Raw genomic sequence first — 23,197 nt, 5'->3', positions numbered from 1 at the left:
ATACATAGCACATTTTGAAATGACAAGGGATCAAGAACGGTGTTCTTTTGTTTTTGCTACATGGAAAAATTTTATTCTTTTTAAATGAAACTAAAATCTAAAATCCTGACTCTTATCAGTACAAAAGTGAACCTGTAATTAAGATGTTAAATCACACTTTTCCTCTCTAGTATAGTTTTTTTAAGTAGGTAGTTCTGGGGAAAAAGAAAAAAAGTGTTTTTGAAATTCTAAACCCTCTTTGCATTAAACTGATTAATGGTTAATTAACTCTAATAGTGCAATTAACTTTTTTTGCTGAAATCTTCTGACCTTTTGGACACTAATGTGGGAAGTTTGTAGAGGGAAACAGCTATATCACAAGATAGTTATCTGTCATTTCACAAGTCATGAACCTCAGTTTCCTCAGTTGTAAGTAAACCTAAGTCATTTCAGCACTGAAGTTCTAAAATTTTAGAAAACTTAAGACCTTATGATTGCTTTAGATTCTTGAGTTGCTTTCTATGTGCATGTGCTTTTGAAGGGGATAGGATTATGCTAAGAACAGGGTAGATAACATACATCTCTTCCTTCTGGCTCTCTGTTGTTCCTGGTTCCTCTGCCAAAATGAGGGAGTGAGAGAGACTCGTATGCAGAGGTGCAACATCAGAATTGCATGTAAAAGTGGAGTCATGTATTTTTTTTCAACCAGTAGTTATTGAGCTCTATTATGTGCCAGGTGGTGAGATAGGTGCTGGGAATACTGTGGTGAACAAGAGAGACACATCGTTGTGAAGTTGGTCTTCTAGTGGGAAATGCAGATGTAATGTATTATACCCAATAGCGGCTACAGTGGGCAAGTATGGGAGCTGTGGAAGCATCTAAAAGGACACAGGGCTGTAGGAAAAGGCTTCCAGAGGAAGAGTTTAAGCTGAGAGCTGAAAGGTTTGTAAGAATTGGTCAGATGCAGGTGGGGAAGTGGGGATGAAGAGTATTTCAGACAGTAGACAAAAGAATATGGCCCATTTGAAGGGCTTGAAAACCCAGGATGCATAGGTTATAGTACAGAAGGGATAGGAAAGAAGTGAGGCTAGAGGTTCATGTAGAGGCTTGGCCACCTAAAGATGCTTGGCCTTTGTCCTGGGAGAATATGGAGCATCTGAAGAGTTTTAAGCGATGAACTGCCTGTGTGAGTGAGGGTATGAGACTGACATTCTGGGAAGATCCATCAGGTGATTGTGGGGAATGAATTGTGGTGGGGCAGAGCTCAGAGCTCCAGACTTAAAGGCCAGTTAAGAAGCAGGGTAATCCAGGAAAAATAGCCTGAGCCAGGTGAGTGAGAATGGGGAAGGAGACTAGTCATCAGATTTGAGAGGCAGGTGAGACAGACTTAGTAATTGATTGGATGCTGCTGGGAGAGAGAGAAGGGGAGGAGCCAAGATGAGATGTGGGTTTTGACTTGGGCATCTAACTGGGCTGTTAAAGGTGCATATGCCAAGATTAAATAATAATGAAGAAAGTGTAGTTTGGGAGAGAAGGTGAGGAGTTCAGTTTTGGAAATGTTGATTTAATGCCTCTAAGGAATATCAGTAAAGAGGGAGCCAGGAACATTTCGAGCACAGCTGGGACAGATGTATAAAGAAGAGTTTAGACAAGAAGGGAAATGAATTAAGTCACAAAACATAAAAAATGTTCTCTGGTTACGTGGTACTGTGTTACCTATAAGTATAATAATAATCGGAGTGGATGCATTTCAAGCTGGGAAAATAACATCATGCAGATGAGTAGACAAGGAGAACATGTATGCAACATGGTGAACAAATTTTCTTGTTCTAGCTACAGTGTATAGGTAGGACAAGAGTGGATGTGAGGCTTTTTGCATTTGGATCATAGTTTATCCTTGCTGTCTCCCTTTATTGTTGAACAAGAGGGTCTACTGTTAACATTTCAAGGGTCACGATGTTATAGTAATAGGGTCAGATAAGAAATCCTATCTCTCTAGTCTGTGTGCCGGAGCCTGCCAGTATTCTTAACTAATTCTTTTTGTTTTTTAAGAGGTGGAATTTCGCTATGTGACCTCCAGCTCCAGAGCTCAAGTGAACCTCTTGCCTCTGCCTCTGGAGTAGCTGGGAATACAGGAGCACGGCTCATGACTACTTCTTGTCAATTGTTCCCATAAGAGAAACTCACTCAGACTTTTACAGCAAAATTGGGGAGCTTTATTGGTGACTATAGGTTATCCCCTGGAACTGTACGTTCAAGAGTACAGCTGGATACCAGGAGGTCAGATGATGAGAAAGTGAGGCATTCGGCTTGCTCTTGCATATGGTCTTGCATGATGCTGCTTTCTGCAACGCACTGCCACTCTTCTCTCTCACTGCACATGGAGGATGGCCACTCCACAGCTCTGAGTTTACATGTCTTTACTTTCAGTGGGGATAGATTCCCTTGTTTGTAATTCCAGGGGAGGAAGAATGTGATTGGCTCAGCAAGGGTAAGTGTGTTTTCCTGGTCCAGTTGCCTTGGTCACACTGGGATCAGAAGTAGTGAGTGGCATTTCTAAGAAAGTGAAGCTGGAGGACATACAGCCACCTCAAGAAGACACTGCTGTAATTTCACAGTACCATTTTGAGCCATAGCTGGAGGAAAGCCATGACACCTACCACCCCCCAAGTCACTGATGTTTATAATAAATCTACAGAGTGGAAGGTGATTTTGGGGATCTGTTAAATTCAGGCACGCAGAGCGATAATCAGACACTCTAGGTGGTTTTACATTGGTATGGGAAGTTACTTCTGACAAATGGTGAAATGCTAAGTGTTACATTAGCTGCTAATGATTAGCATGTAGAAGTTTCAAGAAACAATTGTGCGTAATTTCAAGCAAGTTAAACCTCCTTGGATTAAAATCATTCTTGGTAAGGTGCTTATTCTGGCATGTCAAGTTGCTCTTTAGTTTTACTGTTTATTTTTAATTAAATCCACAAATTCATCCTGGATGGAAGTGGGTTTTTATCTCCATAAGAAAAGATTAGTACAAGGCAGTATCTGTTCACTTGGATCCATTCAGCGTGGTTTCATATAGAAAGGATTTACTTAATGGTTCTGTACCTTATCACCAGTAGCTCAGCAGTGCCCACTGGGGACTGTTGCTCTTCATTAGACTTCTCTTACAAGAAATGTGCCAATAAATCACAGGATTACAAATGTTCCTACAGATCTAAGACTAAAATAACCTTTTATAAAGATATGAATGCTTCCTGTAACTAAGTGTATTTAAAAAACTAACAAAAGAATTATATATTTGAATGTTAAAGGTTTATGGGATATTTTTGTTGTTCTTTTTTTTTAAATTTGTAATTTGTATCTTTTTTTTTTTTAGGTAGACTTTTTATTTTAGAATAGTTTTAGATTTACAGAAAAATTGCAGAGATAGTACAGAGTTCCCATGTACCCTACCCAGTTTTCTCTGTTAACCTCTTATATTGGAATGATATATTTGTCACAATTAATGAACGAATATTGATGTTATTATTAACTAAAGTTTATTTAGATTTTCTTAGTTTTTACCTAATGTCCTTTTTCTCTTCTATGAGACCACATTTTGTTTTGCTTTTACTAAAGAACTGGAAATTGAGTAGTGCTCAATTTCTTGGACATTTTGGTTATTCAAGAGCTTAAATGCTATGAAAGGTAAGTGAAATATTGTTGAGATACTCAGATATCTGAGGAGCTTAATACATACAAACATTCTAATCATCATGAATCCAGACTTGGAAAAAATGGGTTTGACGTATTTGAGAATTTTTAGAAATAGAAACATAATTCATTTATCATTTTTACTTACACATGTACCATGGACATCATGACTATGATACATTGATAAAAATAGAGAAAGCTTAGGGCTGGGCATGCTGGCTCATGCCTATAATCCCATCGCTTTGGGAGGCTGAAGTGGGAGGATCAGTTGAGGACAGGAGTTCAAGACCAGCTTGGGCACCATAATGAGACCGTGTCTCAACAAAGCAAAACTGGGCGTGATGGCATGTGCTTGAACCCAGGAGTTCAAGGCTGTAGTGAGCCAAGATCATGCCACAGCACTCCAGCCTGAGTGACAGAGGGGGAGACCCCATCTCAAAAAAAAAAAAAAAAAAGTTTATAAAAATAAATTGGGCAAGGCCTTTATAGTTTCATCTTAATTTTCTTAAGGTGGAGGAGGTTAGAGGAGAAAATGTGGAGATACATATGAACCATTTTCAGAGGTGAATAAGCGTGGAAAATACCCTACCTTTATCTAGGGAGTAGTATGTATATCAAGCCCATTTTATAGCTGTGGCTGGGTGGCTGTGTTAGAAGTCTCTGTTCTTTCTTGTTTTAGTCCCTGATACTTGGCTCTAGACTGCCCAAGTCCTTGGTTTTGGCTTGGTGGAGCCATGGCTTTTTACAGAGTAAGCAAATTACTATTTTCCTTTATCTCCTTGTTCTTGTGTATTTTTGTACCTCAAAGCTCTTTGGAGGATTCTCTTTGGAGGGAGACCCACAGGATCAAGTGAGTTAGGGTGGTGATTGATTTAGTCAGGTTTTGTAAACCAGTATTCTCTACTTCATGTAGAATTTTCACTGTGCTTGAATTGTCTTAACATCTTATTCAGAGAAAAGGCTTACATTGATTAATGTGGCATATGTGTGGTTATCATACTTAGAAAGTGCTCTGTTTAAGGAGAGCTTTGTCAAGAGCATTCTTTCAATGGAGTCACAAGAAAGCTTTTTAAAAAAGCTGACAACTTCAAGTACAATTTCCTTTTTCTTCTGTATATTATGATTGAAACCCAATCTTTGTTATAACATAATTATCTCAGCTGAAGCCAACAGGGAGTTGCTGCCTTAATGTAAGGGGTGTGAAGTCCCCTAAATAAATAGAGGATTAATTACATTCCCAGCATGTTGCAAAGGTGATGAGATTGATTGTGATCATTTGACTTGTCCCATTTCCTGTTCTGACTACTTTCTTGAATAAATAGAAGCTGGGAAAATAATAAACAGAGCTGTGGAACGTATCTTTGGGCATGGAGTGTTGGAAAAGGACCTTCTTGAGGTATATTTCTGGATTTTAAGTGATTTATATGACATTTTACAGTTTTTTTTCATTGATTATTCTTGTACTGTTTCAATTTAAACAGCTTTCAAGGAAATTGTTTTTGCTTAAGAAAACATAGATATTAGCAGAGCGTTGAGAGAAATTGACAAATTCTATTTTAATGGTTGGATATAAGCAAATTTCTGATCCAATTTTAGATGTTTTCGTTTAGTGTGGCATTATGGAAGGTTTAAACTAAAGGAAATATTAGCTATTACATGTTTCTATTGTCCTTTTCACATAAGAGCTTTATACTTCTGTTAAGCTTAAAGTGATAAATTAGGACTTTCATGAAGTGGATCATGTTTTCTGTTTTGTGCTTGTCTTACTGTCTTTTCCTGGAGAGTTTTATAATATCCTGAAACTGTGATTTAGAGTATTTATTTAGTCTCTAAATTTTCTATTGCTGTGGCTTCCTATGGAGGTCCACTTTTTCCAGGGAGTACATAAAACAATCTTTTTGGGGTATAGGAAAACTGTAATAGACCTTCTACCTATAATTATTTTTTGAGAATGAAATTAAGCTTCATAAATATTTTATACAGGGATTGATGGCAAAAATGATTTTTAGTGGCTACTTACCATACCTTTTTTTTTAGTGACGTGATATTTGATTAGAAGCTTAAAAGGCCACTGCTTCATGGAACAGCCATTCCTATTTTCAAAGAGAGTCATACACCTTTTTTCTCAAAGCCTAAGTTATGGCAGGGCTGGGATTGCCTCTGCCAGGAAATTAGTGTTGGGGTTCGGGGACTCTAGTCAGTCTCTGCCAATTAAAGACTCCTGATGATATGGTCTCTTCTTTCTGCTCTGTAATTTTATATAAATAATAAAATGGTGCACCAAAACAATGAGAAAAACTGCATTTGTAGTCTCAAATTAACTACCTGACTTAAATGCTAAGTTCATATTTGGGAAAACTCAAGCACTGAAGAATTATCTAATTATTGTGTTTATTTCATTTCATGTAGGGTATAAGGGCCGTCTTTTTCTGAAATGCGAGCCCTTCTTGAAAATCTCACCTGAGGCTGTGCATGATGTCTCACACCCATAATCCCAGCACTTTGGGAGACCAAGGTGAGCGGATCACCTGGGGTCGGGAGTTCAAGACCAGCCTGGCCAACATGGCGAAACCCCATCTCTACTTAAGAATACAAAAATTAGCTGGACATGGTGGCATGTGCCTGTAATCCCAGCTACTTGGGAGGCTGAGGCACGAGAATCGCTGGAACCTGGGAGGTAGAGGTTGCAGTGAGCCAAGATTGCGTCACTGCACTCTAGCCTGGGTGACAGAGTGAGACTGTCTCAAAAAAAAAAAAAAAAAGAAAAAAAAAAGAAAAGAAAATTGCCTTGAGTGCAGACCACCATACTTTTTACTTTATTTGCTTCTATATTCTGCCTCTACTAAAAATACAAAATTAGCCGGGTGTGATGGTGGGCACCTGTAATCCCAGTTACTCGGAAGGCTGAGGCAGGAGAATCGCTTGTTCTCTGAGTTGTGTAGCACATCAAGTGATGGAATACACCTCTAATATCATGGCATGTTTGTCTTTTGTTTGGTTTGCCTGATTTTAGTCTTGTGATGGATGAGATATTACTTTACATCCCAGATTTGTAATTATGTGGTATACTTTAAGTGACAGAGTGAAAGGTGAAAAGTGATGTCTCTTCTGATGATCATCTCTTCTCCTGACTCTTGCCACTTTCGGTGTGTATGTATCCTATAAACCCAGAGCATTTACACCCCCAAAGTTGTTCTTTGTGGATGTCACTTTTGACACCTTAAGAACCCAAAGACACATTCTTTTGGCAAAGAATAAAACACCTTCTCGCATATGGTATTAAGTACCTTTGTGCCATTCCAAATAAGCTTGCCAGCCAAGTTAGATTTTATTTCTATCCTTAGATTATCCTAATGCTTCAGAAAAATAAGGGTTTAGTTCTTACTAGAAGAAATTGACTTCACTTTCAACTTGATATTTAAAATTACAGTTGTCAGCATTTGTCCTGTCTGCTTGTTTAAGGGACATAACAGTTAAAAGGACTTCACTTAATGCTGTATAAGTTAGTGATCTGAATAAAACTATTGGCAAAGGATCTCCACTCTATATTAAATACTGGATTAATCATACAGGTCAAGCTTTCACAATTCTAGTTGTGAAGCTTGTGTTCTGAATGTGGCAGCACTACATATCCTTATGTTTCAGAAGCTTTATTGTGATCCATGGTTTCAGATGCATATTTCAAATCCAGAAATTTTGCCTGGTAAGTAAGGCTTATCATACCTTTTTTAAAAAATTAAATATTTTTTAAATAGTAGAGGCAGGGTCTTGCTGTGTTGCTCAGGCTGGTCTCGAACTTCTGGCCTCGAGCAGTCCTCCTGCCTTGGCCTCCCAAAAGTGCTAGGATTATAGGCATGAGCCACCTCGCCTGGCCGTGTACCTTTTTATCAGAAAGATCAAACCTTGCTCCAGGTTTGTGTGAAAACAGTTTTGCTTTTGTTTTTAAACCAGAGCCACATAGATCTTTCCATCTTCTGTATAGGTCAGTGTTACTTGTTTCTGTTAATCATACTATTTCAAAGTCCCCTGCCATTTTAAGGTGGGCTCTCCTCTTGAGGCTTGGGCATGAGAGTTAAGCCAGATACTGACTTCGTTTTCTATCTTTTGGGGTCTTGTTATCCTAGGTGGAAATGGTGGTTGTTTAATTGTGACTGCTTTAGACTTGAGTATCTGTTCATCAGTCCATTCATTCAACAAATAGTTTATGAGTTCCTACTGTGTGCAGAGTTCTCTGCCAGGGGCCTGCCAATGGTAAACAAAACTTGACTTGGCTTCTGCCCTTCCAGAATTTGTGGTCTGATGAGAGAAGTATTAATCAAATACTTGCATACACAAAAAGTAAAATTAAAACCTTGGAAAGTGGTGCAAAAGAAAAGATTCATACTGCCACGAGAGATGGCTGACCTCGCCTGGTGAGGGGATTAGGAGGAGAAGGAGGATCCCCTGGGGAAATGTTTGGTTTGAGTACTGAAGTACAAGTAGGAGTTAACCTAAAAAAGGTGGTGGACTTCAGGAATATATAGTAGATCCATCATGTGCAAAGGCTCTGTGGCAGGAGGAGGGAATTTTATATGTTTTCAAGAAATTGCAAGAAGGTCAAGGTGGCTGGAACCTAGAGAAAGGGTATATGTGTTGGGGGAGGGGTCAAGAAAAGGCTGATGATTTAGTCAGAGCCCAGACAGTATAGTGCCTTTTAAGTAATGTTAAGAATTTTTATCCTTATTCTAAGAGTAGCGAGAAGCCAGCGAAGGATTTTCAGCATATGATGGGAGATGACTGGTGTAGTGTAAAGAGCTTTTTAGGCCAGTTTCAAGACTATTAATAGTGCCCTTATGAGGCGTGAGTGTAGCCTGACTAGGGAATTAGGATTTTTAGGAACTCAAATGGATTTAGAGAATGAGGAAGAAGGCAACATGGAGGATGATGCCTGGGTTTGTAGCCTGCACAGCTGAATGAATGATAAAACCTAATTTTGGAAAAGGAATCTCAGGGTTTTGGCTTTTGTTAGAGGAATTCTTCTCTATACAGAACTTAAACTCTTTTGTGGTGATCTGTACTTTAATCATAATTCTGGATAATGGCCAGTTTTCTTTATTTGCCTCTGTTATTGTTGCCTTTATTATTTAATGAACTACTGGGTTCAGTTATCTATGGAGGTTTGCCGTTTGTATGTGTTTTTTGAATGTTTGTAGAGTTTAGTTATTTTCTTAAAATGTTTTCTTATGAAATATAAAATACAATAATATTTGAAGTGTATACAAATTATGCAAATTAAGTGTATACAATTACACAAATGAAAGAATAGTAATGAACTGAATATTCATGTAACTACCACTGATTTCTTTTTTTTCTTTTCTTTTCTTTTCTTTTCTTTTCTTTTGTTAAAGAGACAGGGTTTCTGTCACCCAGGCTGGAGTGCAATGATATGATCATAGGTCACTGCAGCCTCAAACTCCTGAGCTCAAGTGATCCTGCCATCTCATCCTCCCGAGTAGTTAGGACTACAGGCACGCCCAGCTAATTTTTTATTTTTTGTAGAGATAGAGTCTTGCTTTGTTACCCCAGGCTGGTTGAACAACTGGGCTCAAGTGATCCTCCCATTTCAGCCTCTCAAAAGTGCTCAAAGTGGATCGATTATAGGCGTGAGCCACCATGCCTGGCCTCCAATCTTAAGAAATAGAATATCACCAATTTCCTAGAGATTCCCTATGGGACCATTCCCAATTGTATTAAATTCTGGTAACCACAACTCTAAATTTTATGTCAATCATTACTTTACTTTTCCGTATAGTTTTACCATTTGTGCATATATCTCTAGTTTTTAGCTTTGCTTTCTTTTGGACTTTATGTAATGGAATCATACTATATGTATGGTTCTTCTATTACTTGTTTCTTTTGATTTTAAAAAGATTTATCCATGATGATGCATAGAGTTGTAGATGGTTCTTTTCTGTCCTGCAGTGTACTATCCCATTGTCTGAATATAGTGCTGTTTGTCTGTCTGTTATTCTGTGGAACCACTAATAAATGGTTTCCAGTTTGGGCTATTAAGAAAATGCTGCTGCAGATATCACTGTACGTGTTTCATGGTGTACTTGTGCAACTTTTTGGTTAAGCCCTATACCTAGGAATGGAATTTCTGGGATTAGGGACAATGATATGTTAGCCTTTAATGGGCAGTGTCAAACTGTTTTCCAAAGTGGCCATACCAGTTTATTTCAACTTATACTTTAACCAGCAATGTATAATAATTTTCCTGATTCCACCTTCATGCCAACACTTATATGGTTCAGATTTTAAGATTTGACAATCTGAAGGGGTATGAAATAGTTTCTGTTGTAATTTTAATTTGCATTTTCCTAATTACTAGTGAAGCTGAGCATCTTTTCATGTGTTTATGAGCCATTGGTGTTTCCTCTACTATGAAATGTCTGTCTGTTGTATCCCCTGTTTTTCAATAGGACTTCCTTTCTTTTTGATTTATAGGATTCTTCCAGTATTCTGGATACTAGTCCTTTATGGGTTAAATATGTTGCAAATATTTTCTTCCAGTTTATAGTTTATGTTTCAGTCTCCTTGTAGTGTTTTCATAAACAGAAGTTTTTAATCTCAATGCTGTAGAATTTCTCAATGTGTTCCTTTATGGGTGTGCTTTTGGTTCTCGTTTAAGAAAGTTTTTATGATTTGGGTGTTATAGAGATATTCTCCTATAGTATCTTCTAAATTTTTTATTCTTTTGCATTTTGCATTTAAGTCCTTAGTCCACCTGGAATAGATTTTTTGTATGTTATGCAATAGGGGATCCAGTTTCTTTTTTCCCATATGGACAACCATATCCTGGCTTCATTTATTAAATAGTCTATCCTTTCCTCATACATCCTGCAGTGCTCACTCTCATAAATCAAGTTAACATGTATGTGTGGATCTGTTTCTAGGTTGTCTGTTCAGCCCCACTGATTTACTTGTCTGTCATGCGAGAGTGCCATACTTTCTTAATTACTGTAGCTTTATATCTTAGAATCAGCTTGTCAAGTTCCATGAAAAACATTTTGATTGGAATTGCTTTGAATCTGTTAATCAGTTTGGAGAGACTAAAACATTTTGTGTCTCTTTCCAATAATATGTTATGACTCTCTTAAGTTTTCTTTAATGTCTTTCAATAAAATTTTATAATTTTTTTCCATTAAAGGCTTACTGATTTTTTTGTTCGATTTATTGCTGATATAAATACTTTTTTTAAAAAATTACTTACAAACTGCCTGTTTAAAGTACAGTCATGCATTGCTTAATGATAGGGATACGTTCTAAGAAGTGTATCATTAGGCAGTTTTGTTGTGTGAACATCATAGATTGCACTTACACAAACCTAGATGGCATAGCCTACTACACACCTAGGCTCTATGGTGTAGCCTATTGCTTCTAGGCTACAAACCTGTACAGCATGTGACCACCCTGAATACTGTAGACAGTTGTAACACAGTGGTATTTGTATATCTCAACATATCTAAATATGGAAAAGGTACAGTAAAATCAGAGTATTATACTCTTATGGGACCACCATATGTAGTTCATCATTGACCACAACGTTGTTATGTGGCACATTAATGTGTATAGAAATGTAATTCACTTTTTAAAATTGATTTCATATCCAGCTACGTTGTCAGACTCTACTATTAACTCTTATGTATCATTTCTGTCCAGTTTTCTATATAGGCAGTAGTAATGCAAGTAATGACAGTTTGGTTTCTTCCTTTTCAGTCTTTATATTCTTCATTTCTTTTTCTTTTTCATTTTATTGCACTGGCCTAGGCCCTTCAGTACAATCCCGAATAGATATGGTGGTAATATATTTATCTTATTCTTTATCTTTAAGAAAATGCTTTCAACGTTTTATCATTAAATATGATATTTGCTTTTGTAGATAGGCTTTATCAAGAAAGATTCATGTTATTCTTATTTTGCATAGTTTTTTATTCTAAATAGTTTTGAATTTTATTGCATTTTTTCCTCATCCTTGGGATGATCTTAAAAATTTTTTCCTTTAATTTGTTAATGTAATGAATGGCATGTGTAAAATTTCGAACAAATTCGGCCTTGCATTTCTAGGATAAACCTATCTTGATTATGATGTATTATTTAAACATGATGCTGGATTTGGCTTGCAAACTCTGTGGGTGCCTACAATCAGGAAGAGGGTATGTATGGGAGGAGAAATTGGCCTATAATTTCCCATTATTGTACTGTCCTTTCCTGATAAAATGACTTAACATTGCCTTTTCTGTTCTCTGAAACAGTGCACGTAATATTGAAATGATACATTCCTTGAACCTTCAGTAGCATTCACCAAAAAAAAAAAAAAAAAAAAAAAAGCCATTGTGTCTTTCTTTCTTTATGGGAAAATTCTTAACTATTTATTCAGATTTTCTAATTGTTATAGGACTATTCCGGTTCTTTATTTCTCTGAGTCAGTTTTGATAGGTTTTATTTTTCTAAAACTTTGTCCATTTCTTCTAAATTTTCAAACTTTCTGGCATAGAGTTGTTTTTATTTGCTCTTATCTGTTTTATCCACAGCATCTGTAATTGTTGTCTTTTACATTTCTGATAATCATGCTGTCTCTCTCTTTGTTTTTTTGTTTTTAAATTATTTTTGTAAGAGGGTATATTTGATTAGCTAATTTTTAAAACATTATTTTATTTTATTTTTTATTTTTGGAGACGGAGTCTCATTCTGGTGCCCAGGCTGGACTGCAGTGGCATGATCTCTGCTCACTGCAACCTCTGCTTCCCTGGTTCAAGCGATTCTCCTGTCTCAGCCTCCCAAGTAGCTGGGATTACAGGTGCCCACCACCATGCCCAGCTAATTTTCCTATTTTTAGTAGAGATGGGGTTTCACCATGATGGTCAGGCTGGTCTTGAACTCCTTATTTCAGGTGATCCACCTGCCTCAGCCTCCCAAAGTGCTGGGATTACAGGCATGAGCCACTGTGCCCAGCCCATTTCAAGCTCTTGATCCTCTCTTTGTCTTCTATTTCATTACTTTTGCTTTTATCTGTATCATTTTATTTCTTCTACATTTTGGAAGTTTGTTAGATTCTGCATGTAGATGTTAGTAACTTGCTAACATTGACTCTTTCTTCATGTAAAACTAAATTTTCAAATATATGCTTTATATTCTTCTCACAGGTTTGGAAATGTACTGAATTTTCATTACTGTTTCATTCCACATATTTTCTGATTTTACTCATGAAATTTTGGAAATATTTTTCTCCTTTCCAAGCATATGGATTTTTATAGAAAAGTTTTTGTTGTTGATTTCTAACTTAATTGCATTTCTGCCAGAGAATTATATCATTGTTTAGAAATTTGTTGAGATTAATTTTATGTCTAGAATGGTGTCAGTTTTCATACCCTTTTGGTTTTATTCTTAAAAGTAATGTTGATCTTCGAATTGTTAGCTGCTGTGTTGCATGTCTGTCCATTGGATGAAACTTGTTGGTTGGGCTGTTTGTTTTTTGTATCTTTACTGATATATTTTATCTGTTTAATCTGTCCGTTTTGAATTGAAAGAGGTGTGTGAAAATCTCCTATGTTGTCAGTCTTGTCAGTTTCTTCCTGTAGACCTGTCAGTTTTTACTTTATATTTTGAGGCATGTTATTTGGTGTTATTAGTTTATAATTGTTATATCTTCTTGGTAGGTTAAAATGTATCACTAATAATGCTTTTTGCCTTACCATCTATTTTGTCTGATAGTAACATGGCTATCCCAGCTTTCTTTTGAGTAGTATTGGCCTGGAATATCTTCTTGTCCTCGGAGGATTTAATTTTTGTGAACATCTCTTCAATAAACCTTTGATGACTGGCTTCCAGTAAATTCAAACCTAACTACAAAAATCTTACATTTTGTATGTGTGAGAAATATGCTCTGAACATATGATGTAAAGCTGTGATGAATCAGTAATTTGGGAACCAGTTGTGACTTCAGATGTTTTTGGGTTTTTGGTCTTGTCGTTATGCAGGTTGACATGTTTGGGTTCTGTAAGTCATGTGTTTCTGTCTTTGATTCCCTACTTCACATTGACTCAGTCAGCAGATCTTTTTAATTCTTCCTATACAATCCCTTTCATATAAATCCCTCTTTTTGGTCTCACCACCTTTCTCTGAATTCAGGCCTTCATTTCCTCTTCTCTTGCCACAGTGTCCTCCCTGTTGTCCTTGCCACCACAGTCTCACTCCCCATCTTGTTTCTTTCCTGTAGTAGTGCCAGTCTGACAGTTCTGAAATGCCATTTTGGATATGGCTGTCTTCGTGGAAGTTCTTTTTTTTCTTTTTTTTTTTTTAAGCTGTCTTTATGAGGTCTTTCTGAACACTTTGATCACTCCGATTTTGGTGATGGGGATTTCACTCATCTACCACTGCTACTGTGAGATAGGCTGAGGGATGTACTGTGTCATCTTTTCCTTTCCTTCCTTGTTGGAGTATACTCATTTTTTTCCTTCTTGTCTTTGGAGCTAGATTCCAATTTTTCTTTATCTTTCTTGTCCCTTTCCCTTTCTTGTCTCTTTCTCATTCTCCTTCTAACTCTTTCTCTCGTTGAAGATGTTTATCTCTGTAGTGTTCTACTTGCTCCTGAAAACTCTGGACTGGTTTTTTAGGTCTTTTTCCAAAATTCCAACTCATCCTGAAACTTCATGACTTTGAGCTCAATTTCACGAAGTTTGGCCTGTTTTTCCTCACTCATTTCCGAGTACTTAGAGAACTTGGACTCAGTCATTTCTTCTGTGATTGGATTAGAGTACAGATGATGTTCCTCAGATTTGGAACTTTGAGTATCTTCTTCATCTTCACTTTCTTCTTCTTGATTTTGTTTTTCTTCCGATTCTTCATGCTGGTCAAATAACTCCCATTTAGAAGTTGTAACAGCCTGTGCTTCCAATTCAGATTTGTCCACAGCTTCCCATTTTGATGGGGCAACTTTAGATATAGGCTCATTCTTCTCTGAGTTTTCAGTTGCATCCAAAGGCACTCCATCAAGATCATCATCAGGACTTTTTATAGGGATTCCATGAAGATCATCCATGGGAGTAGCATCAATAGGAATTCCATCTACATCTTCCAGAGGTGCACCATCAAGCTCTTCCTTGATGGAAGCACCATCAAGATTGTCTAGTACATCTTCTGTTTCCTTTTCTACAATAATATATGCAAGTCCTAAGAAAATATTTTTTAGTTTAATCAAAAATGGTTCTGGATAAATTGCCCAATCTTCCCATGCTCTAAAGCTTAGGTTGTGTACAACTTGTCATATCACTGTCTGAGGGTCCAGATGCATCTGTATGTGCATTTGAAGATCCAGATGAATGAACATCTGACAATCTCATCTTTGAACTGGTCTGCTCAGAAGTTCTTGATGGTTTGCCTGCAGGACAAAAGCCTAAATGCCTGGGCTGAGTTGGATTGCACACCGTCTGCATCTTTCTCCTCATCTTCTAAGCTTAATCCCTCATTCTTGCTGATCAGGCACCCTCCCTCTCCTGCCAAGTAGATGAACTCACTATTTCCCAAATTTGCCATAAACTGGAGCTTTTTTTTTTTTTTTTTTTTTGCTTTGGCACATTCCATTTTCTCTACCATATTTGTTAACATTTTGCTTTAAGCTTTTTCTAACGAACCCAACTAAATCATCTCTGCATTGTAAGACTTAAAGTTAACACTGACATCACTCCTCTTGATGATGACTATCTGTAATGCAGCCAGTCACAGAACTGAAAAGTCTTGCAAACTCTTCTCTTTCGTAAGCCTTTATTTTGTGGATTAATTCCCCCCTGCACTGTCGCTGCTGTGTGATTGCTTAGTCTTGGCATGGCTGACTCTGATACCCGCAAATTCACTTATAAATGAGAACCCTCCTACTCTGAAGCAGGCTAGAGGGCTTAAAAGTTGTCCTTTAAATCTGATTGAAATCTGCTTTCTTCACATTAATTTCAATTCTGGACCCATATAGAGTAAGTTCTCTTTTCAAATGTCTGCCTTCAGCTATCTGGAGGATTACTATTTTATCCCTTCTCAGTCTTCCAGATCAACCTCTTCTGCCTTAAATTATTCTTATAGGTCCAAATTTCCAACTCTTTGTCCATCTTGGTCTCTTTTTGGGGAGACTACTTTGTCAGTGTCCCTCAACCCCTCCCTTTATTTTTTTGGTCCAGACCCTTTTAAAGTATCCTCCAGTTTAAATATAATGCTTCAGGTTTGACCAGAGAGAAGCAATTGCTTTTGGTTTTTGTGAATATTACTTTGTCAGTCATCTGCTTATCACTGGAAACCTTAACTCACTATATTCTTAGTTTATGACTAGCTGAAATTCTTCATATTCGTCTTTAAGTATAATTCCTCTTCTTTGCTAGCTAGTTCACAATCTTTGCATTTGTCCCTGTTTAGTTTCACCTTGTTAGATTTGGCATATCCCATTCACCTGTTAACGAACTTTTTGGAACTGGAATCTGTCACCTAGGTTATTTCCTGATCTTTGTCACCTTTGTAACACTGTTTATAAACTTGACTCTTGAAATCTAATGAGCAGTCATTTTTTGGAGCAAGCACAAGGTTAGGCGCTGTGGAACTAAAGAAGAATTAGATACGGCTTCTGGCCTTAAGGAATTAGAATGAGCATTCTCTGTTTTCACCTAAGACAGTGAGTAGAATGTAAAATGAGGAAGGCTGAGGTCAGAACTTTGTACTCTTCCACTAGATACCTTCCTTCAGGTTGAAATCAGTCTGACCTCTAAGGTCAAATATGAGTCTAGACAACTGTATAATCATACACCCATACTCTGTATTTTGCCCATAAAGAGACCACAGGAGATTGTTATATGTTTTGTTAAAATCCAGACACAATCTTTGCACAGGGTTCCCAGGTGCGGGCTAGTCCAAGGGATGGCATCAGTTTGTGAATCCATAATAACTTCTGGGGATCACCTACTTCATCTCTTATCTGCCTATATGCAGTTCACATATTTTGAGTTCATGGTCTATGGTTTCATCACTTTCCTCCTTCTTTTCAAAAGTTAAGGAAGACACATTTGCCTCTTTCCTGTCTTCTATGTGGATATTCGAGGCTAGGTGTATTGTTCTGATTCCCTCTTCTTTTATTCTGTGATTAGCAGAACACCTTTGTCTTTAGTATTCATCTATATCACAGTTTTTGCCTTCTATAATACTAGATATCATCTTGTACTTTCTGGGCATTTTTCTTCTTTCCTTATCATTCTTAGTTTATTGAACAAACTGACAGCCCTTGGTGAAACTGGCAAAAGCAAACTCCTTCCTGGAACTTCTGAGATGTAGTCTGGCTAAAACCAGGCCCTGATCATTCTGTCATCTTAAGCCATGGTCCACAAAGCCAAATCCTGTTTCTGATTTGGGAAGGCTGAGGTCAGAAAGCTGTCCCCTGTCATTAGAAATGTAGCGAGGCCATAGAGTATTATGGTTAAGAGTATGGGCTCTGGAGCCAGCTGGCAGCTTCAGATCTCTGCTCTGTCTGTATGGCCTTGGACAAGCCATTTAAACTCTCTGTGCTTCTGCTATCCATAAAATGGGGGAGAATTAGGAAAATTAGATGAGCTAACACATGCAATTTGTTTAGAACATGTTAACACAGAGTAAGTGGTCAATAATATTTGCTAAGAACAAAGCTCCATTGATGCAATGCTTGTTTAACAATAGCATTGGCTGAATCAGGCAATCAGTCCATAACAATAATAGCTAGCATTTATCAAGGGCTTACTGCATACCAGGCATTGTGCTAAGTGCTTTATAGAGATTATCTCTCTTGATGATCTCACAAGCCCCATATGAATTTGGGTTATGTCCTCATTTTGTTATCACCCCAGGTTACAACTAGGGAAATTGAGGCTCAGAGAGATTAAGTTAACCCAGAGCTGTGTGACTTCAGAGCCTGAGCTCTTAACCTTCTTGCTGTGGTCAGTCAGTTGTTTGCTGACTTCAGAACACATGACCCTGATAAACACAGGACATTTTCTTGGTGAAGTAGCCCATGTAGTCTCTGTTATGGAGCATTTAGTCTGGTTGTAGAGACAAGACAAGATTTGCAGAGGGCAGAATTAGAGGACTGCTGAGCAAACCCTGGCCCCGTTGCAAGAGACATAGTGATTCAAAGAAGAGGAGGCCAGGCTGGTCTGCAAGGCCTAGTGGAGTAGAAGTCTTGAACAGGGAACTAAAGATGGGTGGGATCTGACCAGGCACAGAAAGAAAGCGGGAAGATGTGCTAGGCAAGGATGCAACTTGAGGCAAATCCCAAAGTAAAAATAATTGTTCTGGGTCTGGAAGCAGTGGTACCAGTCACATTAGTGTAGCAGGTATGTATTGAGATATACAGACTATGTTAGGGAACTGGGGAGATGGAACTAAGTCTGCAGACGTAGAAGTTGCAAGCTAGTGACCCTTGGGTCACTTTTGGCTCTCAGTGAGTTTTTAAAGACTTTAAATTGGTTGTCAACACTTAAAAATTGGAAGATTTTGTGTAAAAGTCTGGATTTATAGCTGCTCTTGAAATAACGGAAGTTCTGGCAGTTGCTGGGCCCACATCCCCACATGGTAACAATTGGCTAGAGCTGGGGCCAGCTGTCTCCATTATGTGGGACAAGTGCTCTCCATTCTGCCACAGACCCCCACCTGCCTGCTAGACTCCATCTGTTTGGCTTCTAGGGGCAGCAGTTTGTGGCCTTGGCCTAACGTATAAGGGCTCTGTTACTTGATCAAAGGACCTGCACTTTTTTCCTGCCAAACTGCAGGTCCCATGCAAGCAGGAGCCATGTTTTTCTTGTGCACTGCTGTATAGCTGGGTCCTATCAAAATGCCCAGCAAATACTGGCCACTCAATAAATGTGGCACCTGGATGGCAGCAGTGACCGTATTATAGTGGAATCAATTTTGGAAGCTGCAGCAGGGTTCTAGAATGCTTAGGGAAAAACATACTGGGGGCACACAGCATTTGACCTGGTGGCTCATGTTGAACGCTGTTGTAAAGGCACACTATGGATGACCATTAAGCAGCAAATAGGCTGCTTATAAAGCAGAGAACAATCTGTGTTTGTGTCGAGGAAAAAACTGCTGGCCATGCAGTGCTCTGTTTCCAACTCCTCTCACTGACATGGATAGCAGCCCTGTTGTTGTTTTCTTCTTTGGACACGTACTAAACAATAGGAATAGAAAATGCATAAGTAAGGCTTATGGCACATACTTATTTGCCTCACTCAGCAGGACAACAGCATGACAAAGATCACAGCCACAGCTCTGGGCTCTGTGTGTTTTAGTAAAAACCTGTAAAACCGAGTTGCTTTCGACTAGGGATATGATCTTTCTTCCTAGATGCTGATGGCAGCTCTTCTCCACGGTTTAGCCTGTGTTCTTGTTTTGTTTATTTATTTATTTCCCTTTCTTCTGCACTTGGTATTCCTCCAGGCTCCATCTGAATGTGCCTTGCCATCGGGAGCACTAGGAAAGAAGAAAGTCAAACTGCCTCTCCCTCAGGCTCAGGCTTTGGAAAATCAAAGCTAGCAGAGGCAGCTCTTCTCTGCCTGCAGCAGGGTCAGCGATTTGTGTAATGTTTTCCCTGTCGGCTTATCTCTGCTGATTTCTTCTGTTTTTGAGCAAGGGAATGAAGAGTTGTATCATTGCTGCTGCCTTTTTAAGCAGGTGGGATCTGCAGCTGTGATCACAGCCAAGCTCTGTGCTCCCTGCTGACAGCATTCCCTGCTTTTTTGTAAACTGCTCCTTCTAGGGCTGGATTTGTCTCAGTGGAATGAAGTGGCTGCAAGAAAAAAAACCACCCAGACTCCCTGACAAGGAATGAAAGGAGCAAAGCACTTATATCTCCCGCCCCATGCAGGAAGCATTTTGATAGCATCGTTTGAATCAAACCATAATTAGGCTTTTGCATCCAGTTCTTGTAGGAACATGAAATGCTAGGCAGCCAACAGGTTTGGTTCTGGCAACCACCTAACCATGGAGGATTAAGTTGTACTGTGTATTCCTATATTTAGTAAAGTAGTATCTCAGAGACCCTTTTTCATTCTTATTTTTAGTAATCAGTAATTTTTGTAGATAGTAATTTGGCTCTGATTGGGACATGTTGGCAACTCTTCAGTTCTAATTATAGAAGAGTTTTTGCCAGTAAGTCTTGAGGACAGAGTGAACGTAGGATTTTAAAAAGGTATCCAGCAAATTAGTTGAGTCCTAATTGTTGAGGGTCGTGATCACTATAATAGAATATATGAGATTAATTGTAGCTCCCTACCTCGTAAAACTATTCTAGGAGACTTAATTTGCATAAATGTTTTGTCAAGGACTGGGCCCAGTGATATAGGACAGATTCTCCAGTGGTTCTGCTGGCAAATGTCATCTTCCAGCATCTTGTTCAACTTGTATGTCGGTAATCAACTCTTTAGTTACCCAGATGGTGTCCCTGCTTCAGAGCGTGAGGCAGCACAGCATAGTGCATAGTGGGTCTGCACATGAGGAGCTCTGGCTAATCAGGGATGAACCCTCTGGCATGGGGCAGGTTTTTGCTTCTGAACATTGGTGGAATATGGAGAATTGAACCTGCTTATGTTTCTGAAGAAAGGATCGGATGGGGTTGTACATATGAAAGCAATTTGGAAGCCCTCAAGTCTGATGGCTGTGTGGAGGATTAGTGCTTGGGTTTGTGGCTAGCCCTGTGGTATACCTATGCTGCTAAAGTCTCTAGGCTTCATCTTTGTCAAACAAATTAGGGCTTTAGATTAGATCTGTGTGGTCTGATTTGGTATTCATTGCCACATGTGGCTATTTTCATTTAAATTAGTTCAAATTAAATACAATTTAAGGTATAGTTCTTCAGTCAAGCTGACATTCTGAATGCCTGACAGCCACATGGGGTTAGTGGCCCATATTGGACAGCACGTTTCCATCATTATGTGAAGCCCGCTGGACAACCTGGACTCAGTTATCTAGCAGGTTTCCTCCAGCTGGGGATTGATTAGACTTCAATAAAATGGCTCATGAAGTCCTTAAAAGAGGCCTGTGCTTTCAGTTCCCCCCTCCCTTCACCGGCAGACCTGCACCAGGGGCTTGGATGTGCTGAAATCTTTCCTCCTTGTTTGCCTGGTGTCTGAGGCATGAGCCCTTCCTGTGATACCTTCTGCAGTGAGTTTCTTAGAAGAGGTAAATTGTAGAATGACACATTCCTGAACCCTCAAATAGTTTTATCTTGTTTACATAAAATTCTGACTTGGACAGAATTTTCCTTCTCTTTTATTAAACCTCTAGGTCTTCCTTTTCAAGAACAAGATGACCTGTGGTCATTTTCTGTGTACATGGGACAGCTTAGGCTCAGGGTCGGGCTCAGGCAGCAGTGGTGTAGTATGAACTTGGGCAGCAGATGAGGGTTTGGAGGTGCAGGTTGGCCCACAGAGGTGGATGGATGATACAAGAACTATGGTTTAGAGATGGATGCATGATCTGGAGACTAGCAATTAGCTATGTCAGAATCGGCATCCAGATGGCTTGTAGAACTGGGAGCAGGGGATTGTTGTGATTGTCTTACACTAAGCTTGATAGACTGGAGGTTCAAGCTGAGAAGAGGTGGAATAGCTGAAAACAGGAATAAGCTAGGTCCCACAGTTTAGGCTGTTCAGTGATGTATAGGGTCCCCAAGGTCACCTTTCAGTGAGGCCTTCCCTAAATACTCTTAAAAAATTGAACACCCCCTGGCCCAAGTGCACCCTGGCTACCTTTTGAGTTCTGTGTTGTTTTTTCATGGCACTTATATCATCTAGCACACTATATTTTACTTACTTCTTATGATCTATTATTATTTTAGTATTTATTATCTTTTCTTACACAAGAATATAAGCTCCATGAGCACAGGAATTGGTCTGTTTTGTTCAGGGCTTGAACACATAGTACTTTCAAGTATTTATTTGGCCAGGCACGGTGGCTCATGCCTGTAATCCTAGAACTTTGGGAGGCCAAGGCAGGCAGATCACCTGAGGTCAGGAGTTCGAGACCAACCTGGCCAACATGGCGAAACCCCGTCTCTACTATAATACAAAAATTAGCTGGGTGTAGTGGCACGTGCCTATAATCCCAGCCACTCAGGAGGCTGGGGCACAAGAACTGCTTGAATCTGGGAGGCGGAGGTTGCAGTGAGCCGAGATTGCACCACTGCACGCCAGCCTGGGTGACAGAGTGAGACTGTCACAAAAAAAAAAAAAAAAAAAAAAAAATATATATATATATATATATATATATATATATATATATATATATATATGTCATGTGAATCTGGGAGGCGGAGGTTGCAGTGTGCTGAGATCGTGCCACTGCATTCCAGCCTGGGCGACAGAAGGAAACTGTCTTTAAAAAAAAAAAAAAATGAATCAGTGAAAAATGCAGCCCTGATGCACTGTTTCAGTGCAGTCTGGAGGTAGAGCTACTCTTGGGAGGCTAGTGCCATAGAAGGAAGTAACAGGTAGAGGTCTGAGGAGACAGGCAAGTGGTGGCATCTGAATGGACAGAAATGGGTTCAGGGGCAGGCATGTGGACCCTGACTTCAGGCAAGGTCCCTGTGAAAGTTGAAGATCTTGTACAAGAAGGCAGCTAATGGGCAGAAAGCCCAGCTTTGCAGAGTCAGGGTTTTGAGATAAAATGTTTCTGAGTCTGGGCCTCAGGATCAGTCTGACCTAGAAGGGGGGCTAAGGAAAGAACTCTTGAGCAATGGAACCATTAGAGTAGGGCCCCATGCATCTTTTTACTTAAAGCCAAGATTAGTGAGTAAATGCAAGGTGGAGATTCATCCTCATGCTCTGGGTGTAAGAGGGATGGGACAGAGTCAGGCTGCCCTGTACACAATGTGTGAAGTCAGCAATGCCTCACCACAACAGTTGACCCAGGAACAGGGGGAACCTCCCACCATTCCCATCCCACTGTTTGATCAGATCCAAGAATCCACAATATTGAGAGTGAATGAAAAGTGTCAGCTGGTAATGATGACTTCAACATAGTCACAACTCTTTGGGGTGTTCCAAACATCATGGTGCGTGTGTATTACCTGGGAGTCTTGTTAAAAAGACTCCTATTCAGAGACCTGGGTTGGGGGCTGAGATTCTGCATTTCTAAGAAGTTCCAAGATGATGCTGCTGCTCCTGGTCCAGGGTTATGCTTTCAGAAGCAAGGCTTTATCAAAGAAAGAAACTAAATATTAGCCATTGAAGTCAATTGCCTTTATTAAAAGTATTTTAAAATTCTCCTTAGATAGTCTAGGGGCTGTCATTTAAGGGTATTCTGGTAGACAGATGCTTTTCACTTCGGTTTAGTTTTTGAGAGTATAAGCAAGCATAAAATACACTTTCCCAAGTTTGATTTTCTATAGAGGACCACTTGTCAGAACTGTTGTCAAGTCTGGCTTTCAGATCCCATGTTTCCTGAGGCAGTCGTTGAATACTTCAAACCTTAGTAGTCTGGGC

General features: G+C 39.0%; 2 protein-coding genes across 4 annotated transcripts in view; one reads left to right on the top strand and one right to left on the bottom strand.

Annotated features, from left to right (window-relative positions):
- SHQ1 (SHQ1, H/ACA ribonucleoprotein assembly factor) overlaps window positions 1–23,197 on the top strand; it is a 99,575-nt gene that overhangs the window by 61,216 nt on the left and 15,162 nt on the right. The window lies entirely within an intron of this gene.
- LOC129143508 (U2 snRNP-associated SURP motif-containing protein-like) lies at window positions 14,021–15,850 on the bottom strand. Its single transcript, XM_054680800.2, has one exon. It carries the CDS (start codon window positions 14,752–14,754, stop codon window positions 14,326–14,328), a length of 429 nt encoding a protein of 142 aa, XP_054536775.1. The 5' UTR covers window positions 14,755–15,850; the 3' UTR covers window positions 14,021–14,325.

Source organism: Pan troglodytes, chromosome 2 (assembly GCF_028858775.2).
Source record: "Pan troglodytes isolate AG18354 chromosome 2, NHGRI_mPanTro3-v2.0_pri, whole genome shotgun sequence".
NCBI classification, from domain to species: domain Eukaryota; kingdom Metazoa; phylum Chordata; class Mammalia; order Primates; family Hominidae; genus Pan; species Pan troglodytes.
The sequence above is the reverse complement of the archived record's forward strand: the minus strand, read 5'-3'. Positions and strand labels throughout refer to the sequence as shown.